This window comes from Rhagoletis zephyria, unplaced genomic scaffold (genome assembly GCF_001687245.7).
Source record: "Rhagoletis zephyria isolate East Lansing unplaced genomic scaffold, Rhagoletis_zephyria_1.1 Rzeph_scaffold_01859, whole genome shotgun sequence".
NCBI lineage: Eukaryota > Metazoa > Arthropoda > Insecta > Diptera > Tephritidae > Rhagoletis > Rhagoletis zephyria.
The window spans coordinates 78388-91923 of NW_016158943.1; the positions used below are offsets into that span (position 1 = coordinate 78388).

Consider the following 13536-nt stretch of genomic DNA (forward strand, 5'->3'; position numbering starts at 1 on the left):
ACTCACGCACGCACACACATAAAAATGCCTCATCGCTCATCGGCCATTGTCAATCAGATACAAAAATACACCCATCCATATGTATGTGCACCTGCCGGTGCTGTGACCTGCGTGTACAGGGCACCTACCGTGACACCAACACTACAAAAACAACCCTCGATACTGAATGCCAAAGCAGCAGCAGCAGCAGCAGCTGCAGATCGAATCGAATTATTGAATTTTCCACCCTCCCAGCATTTGTTTCACATTTTGTTAGATATTTTGTTTATGCACTACGAATTCAATATTCCACTTTTTGTTTACAGATTTTATAAATGTTTATTATGCGCTGTCACTGTGACATTATATTGTTGTGCATGTCTATTTCAATTCACATTTTTGGAATTAACAATTTTCACAGCATGATTTTAGGCGCTGCTGCTTACCTACATACATACATACATACATATGTATGCTTGATGGGAACTCGCTTGCTTTCGCTTTTGCTGTTACAAATTAGCCCATTTCGGCGATACACAAATTTGTTTCAAATAATTTAAATTTTTTAATTTTAATTGAATTGTTAGTGCTGTGGCAGTAATCAAAACAAAAACCAAACTGACAGAGGCTGATTGTTGTTGTAATTGTAGATTTTTATCATAATTTATTTTGCTCTGCGCTGCAGCGGTGCTGCCACATGCGAGACTTGAGAATGTTGCCAGCTGGCCTGTTACTTTTTACTCAGCTTGAATGGCGAAGAGGTGGTGAATTTAATGGTGGATTTAAGAAAAGCGCAGATATCTATGTACATATGTTCATATGTATGTATATACACACATACATATATGTATGTATGTATAACGGGATAACATAAATTTTGCCCGCCTTCATTTGGCGGTTCTACTGGACCGATTTTGTAAAACCACAAGCACCATTGGAAAGGTGTTTGTCTGTGTTTTAGGGTTTAATAATTGAAATGAAATGAATTGATAATTGAAAATCACGGAAATGAATACGAAGAGGACGACGAAAATAAATATGAACACGAATACGCATACGATCCGAAGACTATTACGAAGACAGCGACGAAGATGAATACGTATGTATGTACAGATGCGTGCAACTAATTAGCAACGATATTGCTTGCAAATTATGTTTATTTATTTATTTTTAATAATTTTCATTTAAAATATAATTCAATCTATATCAGAAACCACAATAACAAAAGTTGCAAAGCTTGCACAAATTGCACAAATTGCAAAAAAAATAATCAAACTTCAAAAAATTGTCATCAAAATTTCAAAATTTTTTAATTAGACTATTTAGAAAATTTTCGGGTATGCAGTTTTGTAGCCCATTCAATTTAGTATAATAAAGTGCAAGTTTCAAGTCGCTAAACATTACCGTTGATTTTTAGTAAAGGGTGTTGCGCATTTTCTTCCATATAACACATGATCAAAATTTTTTTTACATGGAAAAAAATCCGCAATACCCTCGACAAAAAAAATTCTAAAAAATCAACGGTAATTTTTAGCGACTTGAAACTTGCACTTTATTATACTAAATTGAATGGGCTACAAAACTGCATACCCGAAAATTTTCTAAATAGTCTAATTAAAAAATTTTGAAATTTTGACGACTTGAAACTTCCACTTTATTTTACTCAAATTGAATGGCCTACAAAACTACATACCCCAACATTTTCTATATATCTAATTAAAAATTTTGAAATTTTGATGACGATTTTTTTAAGTTTGATTAATTTTTTTGCAATTTGTGCAAGCTTTGCAACTTTTGTTATTGTGGTTTCTGTTATAGATTGAATTATATTTTAAATGAAAATTATTAAAAATAAATAAATAAACATAATTTGCAAGCAATATCGTTTTGAATTTCGTTGCTAATTAGTTGCACGCATCTGTATATGAACGTCGAAGTCGAAACCCATTTTTATTTTAGAACAAAATGCTTAACACCCTCCGCGAAAAAATTCTTAAAAATCAACCATTTATCTTAGCCACTTGAAACTTGCACATTAGTTATTATACTAAAAGGTGCTACATAACTGCATGGCCAGAATTTTTCACAAATTTTAAAATTTTAATTTTTGTGAATTCTGTACAAAGTTTGAAATTTTGAATCATATGCTGCTTTTTATGTATTGAGTTACACCTTTATAAAAAATTATTATGCAAAAAATCTAAAAGTTTTCATGGCTTCATTAGCTTTAATTCGAATTTAGCTTAAATGCAGACAAGATATCGAGTATGTAGTAAAGCCATCCCTGGTTTTTTGATTCTTTTTGTAGAGCCATTTTCGAGGTATTGATTAAAAAAAAATATTTTTTTTCAAATGCCCATAACATGCGAAAATTTTCCGATCGGTAATTTTTTTTTTTTAATTATTTGTTTTCAAAACACTATTAGAATATAAAATCGAAACAATTTTCAAAACCATACTTCTATAAAATTTCTATTAAATCTTCAAATTTTTAATATAAAATGTTGATTTCCAAAGAAAAGTACTAATCGATTTTCTTTTTCGAAAAAAATATCGTACCTCTTTCCGCATTTCTATCCATTTTTTTTTTTTTTGTTTTTAATTTTTAAATTAGTGAAAAACTCGAAAGTTTTGTCCAACTCAACGCTTAAAACTCTGACTGCGCCAAGGCAAATGCATTTATCAAAAAGATAAAGACAATACTTTGAAAAAAAAAATGCTCGTACATGGCAGTTTTGCTCATATTTCATACACAAAAATCTCATTGAATTTATCCATCCCTTAAGTGTTTTCAATTAAAAACAAGATTATAGACATGTTTTGACCATTTCAAAAATGGACGTTTATTTTGCAGTGGAATAAAGACAGTACAATTTTCTTATATTTCATCGCTTCTTCATTATATACTGGCAATTATAAGTAATTTGCTGTAAACCTATATAAAGGCACATCTCGTTTTATAAATATTTTTTTAGGTTTAATGTTATTTTTAATTTTATTTTTTATTTTTTTTAATTATCTTGCAGTACGCTGACTTGTATTGTTATTTTTATATACATAGTATGTTTATACATATGTACATATGTATGTAAGTATATGTAAATACAAAATGTTAATATACATTGTACAAAATATATCTATATTTAGTTCTAAAAGGACCATCCAGTGTTGCATCTTGGAAATTTTCGCACTATTTACTTAAAACTAAAATAAACAAATGTTTTTGTTTCACATTTACAATTACGAAAACTAAAATTTAAAGCTGTACACAAATTACAAAAAAATGAACAATTTAACTTATAAATGTTACCTTAGAGACTTATAAAAATAGTGGTTTTTATGACGAGTACTTTATGCACGACGTGTATATGTATGTATGCACACACATATGTATGTACGTATGTGTGAAGGCAAGTTTACATACAAGACAACATAAATGTTGAAAACTTTAAATACATGCCTACATATCTGTGAACTTTTAAACAAGCTACCAAATTAGTTTTTAAAATTGTATACTTTGTATCACTGACAACTTTTTCTTATTAAAATATGTTGAACTAATTTCTGCCTAAAAGGGTATTAAAATCTCGATGTGGAAAGTTAAACGCTGCTCCTATCAAAGCCGGTTCTCTGTTAAGGCCTGCTTTTATGCTTTAACGAAAGCACTAGCAAACAATAATTTTAAATCAGATAACTTGATAACCAGGCAGATGTGAACACCCACATTAAAATACAAATTACATTTCTGCTTAAAATCCAATGCGTTAGAGCTGTACAAACAAAAATTGCTAAATAAAAATGGGCTGTTTTTCCAAAAGTTCACTGATATGTATGTGATTCGACATAGTATCTGCGACGGTAAATTATATCTATAATAAAAATTCCTAATGCAGATCACATTTCTATTGACAATGAGTGAAAAAAAAGCTTTCGCTTGGCAATCTTAACTTTGTTACATTTGGCTTGTAATTTTGAGAAATCCAACTAATCCATTTTCGACTTGGCGTTTTGTTCATGTGCCTGTGAAGATTTAGATTTTTTAGTAAAAAATTATAAATAACTGTACGCATTTCTCCCCATTTCACTTACTTTCTGCGCAATTTTCATTAGATTCTCCGCAGTTGATTTGCCCGTCTGCTGCACCATGCTATGGAAGATTTTCGCTTCACTCTTTGTTAGCAGCTCATGTGGCGAACCGAATTCCACCACTTGGCCAGCATCCATAACCAGCACCTTATCGGAGTCCATAACTGTATTAAGCCGATGTGCAATTGTGAGTACAGTACAATTTTTAAATTTATCCCGTATTGTCAATTGTATGAGTGCATCCGTTTGGGGATCTACATTGGCTGTTGCCTCGTCCAAGACCAAAATGCGATTTTCGCGTAGAATAGCACGTGCTAAGCACACTAATTGACGTTGACCAACACTAAAGTTTGCGCCACCTTCGGAGATTTTACTCTGCAGACCACTGGGCAATTCGGCGACGACTTGCTTCAATTTCACCTGAGGGGAGATGGAAATGTTTTTAGTGTAAACTCAAAATTAAAATTAAAATAAGTGCGTCTGAGTCACACTACGGAAGTGAGACTTCCCTTGATTAATGTCTTATACAACGTCTCATTTTGAAATTTTTGTTTTCTGATTTAGTGGCTATGCTAATTGGGAATATTTTATTAAATGAGGAAATTATTTATTTTGGAACTAATTTCTTCTTTCTTAAATTAGGTGTGGAGGCAAACCGGATTTGGCGTTGTGCCAACGGCAGTGCCATTTTACGAAAAATTATACTGGATTGACGAAAATTCTTTCCAAAAAACTTCATCTAAATCTGAACCTTAAACCGTGGCATACCAAGAGACAGGGGTGAGATGAAAAAGGTCCGCTATATCACAAGTGTCAGATTTTTTCGTGACGACTTTTTAGTATACTACCGCCGCACAGTGGTGAATATTATCTTTATCTGTTCTCGTTCCCGCTATATTAGATTTTGTCACAAAAAATTCCATTTGCCACACTGTGCGCCGCCAAAGAAATTTCACTTCAAAACAAATCAAAAAAAAAATGGTTTTCCTCACCTCCTCAAGTGCCTCCCACAATTTGGCATCCGTATATTCATCGAACGGATCCAAGTTGTAACGCATTGTGCCCGAGAACAGTACCGGCTCCTGTGGTATAATTGAAACCTTGCTGCGCAAATCATGCAAACCNGTTGTGCCAACTGCAGTGCCATTTTACGAAAAATTATACTGAATTGACGAAAATTCTTTCCAAAAAACTTCATCTAAATCTGAACCTTAAACCGTGGCATACCAAGAGACAGGGGTGAGATGAAAAAGGTCCGCTATATCACAAGTGTCAGATTTTTTCGTGACGACTTTTTAGTATACTACCGCCGCACAGTGGGGAATATTATCTTTATCTGTTCTCGTTCCCGCTATATTAGATTTTGTCACAAAAAATTCCATTTTCCACACTGTGCGCCGCCAAAAAATAGGTTCACTTCAAAACAAATCAAAAAAAATGGTTTTCCTCACCTCCTCAAGTGCCTCCCACAATTTGGCATCCGTATATTCATCGAACGGATCCAAGTTGTAACGCATTGTGCCCGAGAACAGTACCGGCTCCTGTGGTATAATTGAAACCTTGCTGCGCAAATCATGCAAACCCATATCTTTGGTATCGCGCGAATCAATAATGATCGAACCGTCATTGTAGGATAGCCGAAATAGCGCATTGATCAATGACGACTTGCCTGCGCCCGTGCGTCCCACAATGCCCACTTTTTCGCATGGCTTAATTACAAAGTTGAGTGATTTCAGTACATATTCCGCCTTCGGGTCGGGGAGGTAACGTAAACTCAATTCATCGAATACGATTTTACCCTCCTCAGGCCAGGTTTTTGGTGGTTTCTTATCAGCTGGTGACTCCAGTTCACCCTCTGGCTCAATATCATCATATTCCACAACACGTTCCACTGCAGTCATTGTGTTTTCCAGCTCAGCTGATTGACGCATACCCCACTGCACCATGCCCGTCATGCCCATGGCTTGTGTGATGGCCAAGCCGACATCGCCGCCATTTTCCGGTGGGAATAGAAAGAAACTCAAAGTTATTATGGCAATATAGACTACGCAACAACAGTCGAGCCAATAGCCGAAGGCACGTGACGTGGAGATGAACAGGTAAAATGCGGAGCTATGCATGTCCTGATAGTTGTCGAATTCCCATATGAGCACGCGTTGTGCGCCATATGCGCGTATCGTCGGCAGGCCGGCGAGCGAGGCAGCCATGTGCGAATAGACTGGCGAGCGCGCTGTAACGGCAGATATATATATTTAAATTGGATAAACGGACTTAAGTTTGTTGCTTTTGATTACTGGTCTACACCACAACTTACTAATCGCTTCCAGTCGCTTAATGTCCCGCGATGTCTTCAAGTAGAACGATCTCAAATAGTAGAACATTACTGCCAATATGGCAGTTGGTAGCAGAAAAAGTGGATTTACAATAGCAATCACAATCACGATGCCGAAAAGTGAGAGGAATATTTGTATGACGTCCATCATTACCGCGGGCAATATCTCATCTACTTGTCCCATATCTTTGGAAAAGCGATTCAGTATGCGACCGGAAGGGTTTGTGTTGAAGAAGTACATGGCCGCACGTGTTATGCCGCGGAACATGGCGTTGTGCAGATTCGTGGAAGCTTTCATGGCGACATTGAAGAAGAGGAAGCTGCGCGCCAGCGTAATGACAATGGTGGCCACCGTAATTGCGGTGAAAATATAAATGTCCAGCATCTCAGCATCGACATTTACGCCCACATCGCGTAACAATGTCGCGAATTTCGATTCTTGCGCCGGCAAAGGTACCGGTGGCAATGTGGTCGTATCATTGAAATTATCAATTGAGTCGCCGAGGCGGGTGGAGTTGAGGTTTCCCGCTAGCACCACTTCATTTCGTCCTTTTTTGGCGACCCTGCAAATCAAAATGTGTGTAAATTTAGAATTATCGTACAATAAAAGTAGCCCTTACTCCCTCACTCACCAGTATGACAGGAACCAATCTCCGGCAGAGGCCAGCACCTGCGNCTTTTTGGCGACCCTGCAAATCAGAATGTGTGTAAATTTAGAATTATTGTACAATAAAAGTAGCCCTTACTTCCCCACTCACCAGTATGACAGGAACCAATCTCCGGCAGAGGCCAGCACCTGCGCCAAAACGCAGAAGAATAGCATAACAAAGAATGCAAAAAAGCCGCCACCGGCTCTAAAATACTTCTGATATAAATCCAAACCGATTTTGCCCTCCTCCTGTGTCTCCTGCTGCTGCGTTGGCGTGTCATCGAAATATGATTCCGCCACCGAACTCAACGACGCCTCACTATTTCGCCGATTGCTATACACTTTGCTGCCGGAGCGCGTACGTGTCTTCTCTTCAACCGCCGCCTCTTCCCTTTCGGGGTCCGCCAACANGCACCGAATTCAACGACGCCTCACTATTTCGCCGATTGCTATACACTTTGCTGCCGGAGCGCGAACGTGTCTTCTCTTCAACCGCCGCCTCTTCCCTTTCGGGGTCCGCCAACAAGTTCGCAAAATCTAAACCGGATTCACGCAGCGAATCGTAAGTGCCCACCGCGCTTACGTGCCCCTTATCCATAATGACGATTTGATCGGCTTGCTGCAGGAATTGCAGCTGATGTGTGACCAGCACCACGATGTGTTCGCGTAGAAATCCACGCATGCACTGATCGAAGAGATGTCGTCCCACATGTGTGTCCACCGCACTCAGCGGATCGTCAAGCAGGTATATGGAGGTCTGACGGTAGACAGCACGCGCCAAGCTGATACGCGCCTTCTGACCACCCGAAAGCGATGCGCCACGCTCGCCCACTATGGTCTTGTCGCCATATGGCAAAAGCTCGAAATCGCGTTCCAGCGCGCATTTCTTCACCACCTGTTGATAGCGGCGACGATTCATCGGCTGACCGAATAGTATGTTCTGGCGTACGGTGCCGGTAAAAAGCCACGGCTCTTGTGAGGCATACGAAAAGGTGCCATTCACCTTAATGGTGCCCGACTCTGGACGCAACTCGCCGAGAATGCTCTGCATCAAACTGTGGATGGGAAAGAAATGTATTTCAATTAAGAATTGTTTGCAATCCCAGCGAATGTTGGGGCTCACCTAGATTTCCCCGAACCCACCGGTCCAATTATTGCAACCAATGTGCCCGGTTGCACACGCAAATTCACATCGTCCAATGTGTACTCCGCTGAGTTGCGATCCCATTTAGCCTTCACATTGCTCAACACAATGCCCGCCTCTGAGAGTGTAGCGTGTCCATTGGAAGCGAACGCCTTCTCCGGCTCATGTCCGTCGAGTGCCTTTTCATCGTCCTTGAGCACGGTAGACTGATTGCTGCCTGGATAGTTGGGATTATCGACGGACTTGTCAACGATGTCAGTCTCTTCGTACAGCATGAACTTTTGTATACGCTTAATGGACACCAGCGCCTCGGCCAGCTGTGAAATGCCTACGTTGTCGAGAATACTTTATTTATGTTTGAGTTTTCACTTATCACCAGCTGCATATTACCTTGGGGAAAGAACACCGTCATAGTTGTGCGCAAAATATTATAATAAGCCGTAATGACAAAAGCCTTCTCCGGCGTCAGCACCTTTTGTAATAGCACATAGCCAACTAAGCTGAGAAAGACGGAGACGCGCGTCAAAAACATGATGAACGACAGCAGTACACCGCGTATATACGACACTTTTCGTATGGCATTGATTTCCTTTTTGCGCGCATATGCCACCATTTTGCCGAATGGTATTTCCCATGCATACATCTTGATCACCTGTATGCCCGAAATGATTTCGTTCATCATGCGAACGCGATCGTCTGTGCGCAAAGCGGTACGCAAGCGTAACACTGACGTCTTCTTGCCCAGCCAACCTTGAAGTGGAATGAAGAGCAGCATGAAGGCAACACCGAACGAAGCCGAAACGCCAATCTGTGAAGGGTCATAGCAAAAGAAAATACATAGTGCGAATTATGGATACCTGTTTTTTTTTTTTTTTATACTCACCTCAATTGACATCAAATAGGTAATGAATATCGTTTCCAGTGGGCCAATCCAAAGGTAATGTATAAAAATCATAGCTAAATCTAAACGGCCCACATCGTTCGATATCAAATTCACCACTTGGCCAGCAGTAGTCTCGCCCAAAGCTGTACGACTGAGGCGCAGCGCTTTCCTATAAATCATACTGCACATGGCGACGCGTATCTTCATGCCCGTATGCATTGTGCCCAGCATGTAGGGATGCATTACGATCACATTTATAGCACTAAAGAGTATCACACCAACTGCATACAGATAAGCGGTGTTGATATTTTCTCCGCCTTGCGAGTAGAACGCAATTAGGCCTAATAGAAATAGTGGCTGTAACGCTCTGTGGGAATAAGTAGGTATTTAGACAGTTTAGTGATTTTTGTTACTTCTCCACATATGTATGTATGTATGTACTTGCCTTAGACCCAATTCTAAAATGAGAAGTACGAGACCTAAAAGTGCATAACGACAACCGAAGACACGTGTTGTGGCCTTTAACAGGCTTGGACCTCGTTTCGATGTTGACTTTCGCTTCAATTCTTGCTCCCATGCTGCACTCAAATCATTGCCCAGCGTTTCTGTAAGGAGAAATAGCAATGAAAGCTTGTAAAAAGGTACTTATTAAAGTGTTCGTATAAGCGTGTTTCGATAATTAAATGAAGTCTAGGATTTAAAGAAAAGTTTGCAAAAAAAATACTTGGCACTCAAACATTTTGCTAGATGTTTGGCTGAGCTACTGCTCCAAGTTTTGGGATGCGTCTTCATGTTATTGCACAAGCGAAGGACCCTCAAAATTTTCGATGCCTCCGAGCGGCATTTGATTTTTTTAAGTGTATTTTTAAAACGGCTAAGTGTATTTTTAAAACGGAAATACACTACGGGGTTTGTTATTTCCAGCCATAGGGCCGACTATTAAAGAAAATGGAATCCGGTTCCTACCTAGGGATATTACGCCCCTCTAACCACGCGACTTAATCGGGTGCATTTTTTTATTCGAAAATCGCTGCTAAAATGGCGGAATTTTAAAATGAAAATCAAAGTTAACCTAGATCAAAGCTAAGATTTAAATGCCCGGTCGAAGCTAAATGTTCACGAAACATCCCGAAAGTTCCCGAATATAATACGAGCAGTATCCAAAGTACTAAAACGATTCCAAGAGTATCTCAAAAAGTTGAAAAAATAGAAAAGATCAATCATTTTATATTTTACTAGTTTAATTAGTGTAATTTATTTCATTAAAGCTTAACATACACTGAGAAAAAAATCCACCAAAAATTGGTTAATATTACCAAATTTAAACTTGAAAGGTAATCAAAGTGATTTTTGGTAAATATTAACAGTACCTTGGTTGATATTGTCAAAAGTAATTTGATAATTTCAACCATATTTTTGTTTGCATTAAACAAATTTTTGGTTGCCGTTTTTTTTTCGTTTGCATACGCTTATGTTCTGCACTTCAGAGATGCTTTTTCATAATTCGGAGATACAAAACATGCACGTTCAGCTACAGCCAGACATACGAATTTGCTTTCAAATGTTCAACTTGAATCACATTTTTTACAATCGGCGTATTTACCATGAAAAAGCCAAAAAATAAGTATTTTCCAATTAAAACCTTTTTAAACTTTATTTGTCTGACACCCATATTGTGATACATATTCCCATTTTGTAGTTTAGTAGTAGTAAAGCCTTCAGAAATAAAGCCGCGAGTCGGTCATTGGTTACCATTTAAATAGATCGGATGTTATTCAATTAAACACTTTTAGGAGCACAGGTCGCAGAGTCTCTTGTTCTAACATCCCCGTGCATTTATCTATCTACCCGTATCTAATGAACTGAGAAATTAGTATCCGAGTGTGATTTTAATAAATTTTTATTTTTTATTTCATTTTATTTATTAATCAGTGCATCAGTACAGTAAGATTAAGAAATCTTTGGTAGAACTACAGTAATTTATAAATACATATACATATATAGGTATATGAGTCAATAAAGGTTATAATGAATGCAATCAGGATTAGAGAAAGATAAACAAAATTGGCATAGCTATGGCTAAATATAATTAAATGTATACTATATATATATATAAACGTAGTGAGCACATCTCAGTACTCAGTGAACGCACTATAAATTTTTATAATGTTTTCTATTTTTAATTATTTTTTATAGTTTTAATTATGTGTAAATAAAAATAATAAAAACCATATAAATCCAAGTTTCAGTCTTTGTGCAACATTTAAAAAGAAAATCAATCAACTTTCGTAAAAGTTTCGAGCTTTTTAATTCGATTTTTTAGAAATATTTTGAGTATGCAGGTTGGTAGCCCATTCAAGTATAATAAATTGCAAGATGAAACTAGCAACGACTTGCCGTTAATTTTTGAAAAAAAAAAAAAAAAAAATGCAAAAACCAACGATAAGTCGGAGCTACTTAATATTGCACTTTATTATAAATAGTACTCATACTCAAAATATTTCTAAAAAATATAATTAAAAAGCTCGAAATGTTTTTAGTCGAGGTTTTCACCAAGCAGTCCTGTACCTCTTTCTTCTAGAATTCTGCCTGACGAAGAAAAAACTCATTCACTAGTTGCTGAGCTAGCTGGTATGTTTAAAATTTGCCTTGAATGGCTTCTAAGAAGTGGCAAATCTTAAGCTTTCTCCCAACATTTTAAAGCATCGTCACAATTTTGTTGTACAGTATTTCATAAATAAATCTGTTTTAACGGAACTCCGCCTATAATGGACTAAAATATCGGTTTTTTGTCCATTATAACCGGGGGCCGACAAGGCCAAATTAAAAAATCGCTGCAATAAACCCAGTTCGGAAATTCTCGGAGCTCAGTAAAGATAGGCAACGGTCTTTGCAACAGAAAATATCTATATACTTATACAAAGTTCATTGGTTTACCGAAATCTGTCAAAATAGGCAATCAGCGCTCGAATTGTAGCATCCGTTCACGGATGAAAATTACGTGATACGTCAGTCGTATAAGCTGAATGGGATAAAGGATAAAGAGTACGTTCACGTATGTCATAATCCGAAAAATGTGTTTTTGCGTGACGAGTAATAAGATATCGTATGAGACGATTCGAGCACAACTTCTGCGGTAGATTGTGAAGTGATTGGTTGGTTTTTGATCTGTGTTTTGTTCACTTTAAGAAAAATGCAGGACCGGGAAAAACGGGCATTTACCTTGCATGTAAAGTATACAATTTTGTATTTATACATGTCAGAGACCATAGCAGTTACAACTTTTATTAAAAAAAAAAAAATCGCTCTTTAACAATTATTTTTTGATTTTTATTTAATTACTACTTAAATACCCGTTATTTCTGACTTATTTTATAAATCCAAAATAACAATTATTTTTTTATTTTTTATCTAAAGAATCTGCAAATAACAGTTATTTTTGATTTTTAATTTATATGTCTTAGATAACAGTTATCGAAGATTTTTATTTACAAAAGTCATAAATAAAAATCATTCACTGACCTTTATGTTTTAAATCATAGTTATAAAAGTCATTTGTATAAGTCGTAGTAAACTTTTGTTTCCTAACACATTCTTAAAATCTTAATGACTTTTATGATTTAAAAAATAAAAGTCGAGGACTGATTTTTATTTATGACGTTTAAAAGTAGAAGTCACCGACTGATTTTTATTAAGACATATAACATAAAAATAAAAAATAATTGTTATTTTGGATTTATAATATAAAAATCAAAAATATGTGTTTTTTTTTTTTTTAAAATTTGCATAAAAATTGCACAAAAAAAATGTATTTTCAAATTTGAGTCTCGGTGGAAAAAGAAATCGGTTGATAGGTATCACTTAGTTGTAGAACATTTCCTTCATAGTGAATCTTTCCCTGACAGTTTTCATCAATAACTGTTACGTTCGGTCCCTGATACATGTACATTATTTTTTTATTACTTAAAAATGTCATACGTTCCCGTGGAGTCCATTATAAACGGATGGCACTGTATGTATGTACATATGCATACATATGTATATACATAGCTGCATATAAATTTTGATTGCCAATAAGCAATATTTAAAAGTTCAATGACTGCAGATGTGCTATCATGTTTTCAGCGCGCATATATGTATGTAAGTTAATATGTATGTAAATATGTATGCATGAGCTTACATATAGACACATGTATAAGTATTAACATATGTATGTATGCATACATAGTATACAAATATGTATGTATGTCCACAATCGAGTAGGCAAACATATGCAAATGTATTAATTTTTTTTATAATGCACATATGTACATATGTACATACGTACCCAATTATACTAGAATAAATTTAACAAATGTTAACATTAATAAAGAATAATAAAATATTGTATCAACAGCCCCATTGAATAGAGTTTATGATGTGTTAGTTTTTGGCTCCCTGTTTCGGGGGTTTTTTAATTTTTT

At 36.5% G+C, this 13536-nt stretch overlaps 1 protein-coding gene across 6 annotated transcripts in view; it reads right to left on the reverse strand.

The window, feature by feature from the left end:
- Window positions 1-3091: 3091 nt before the first annotated feature.
- LOC108365387 (probable multidrug resistance-associated protein lethal(2)03659) overlaps window positions 3092-13536 on the reverse strand; it is an 18242-nt gene continuing 7797 nt past the window's right edge. The window contains exons 3-13 of one of the 6 annotated variants that reach the window (XM_017619394.1): window positions 9519-9678; window positions 9074-9440; window positions 8581-8998; window positions 8170-8518; window positions 7477-8101; window positions 7156-7361; window positions 6380-6960; window positions 5625-6295; window positions 5058-5165; window positions 4069-4485; window positions 3092-3999 (exon numbers count right to left, since the gene is read on the reverse strand). In XM_017619394.1, coding sequence (XP_017474883.1) covers window positions 3964-3999; window positions 4069-4485; window positions 5058-5165; window positions 5625-6295; window positions 6380-6960; window positions 7156-7361; window positions 7477-8101; window positions 8170-8518; window positions 8581-8998; window positions 9074-9440; window positions 9519-9678 — 3938 coding nt within the window. In that variant the 3' untranslated portion in view covers window positions 3092-3963. Of the gene's footprint in view, window positions 4000-4068; window positions 4486-5057; window positions 5166-5516; window positions 6296-6379; window positions 6961-7155; window positions 7431-7458; window positions 8102-8169; window positions 8519-8580; window positions 8999-9073; window positions 9441-9518; window positions 9679-13536 lie in introns of all 6 variants that reach the window. The other 5 variants (XM_017619392.1, XM_017619393.1, XM_017619396.1 and 2 more) reach the window with 5 other exon arrangements.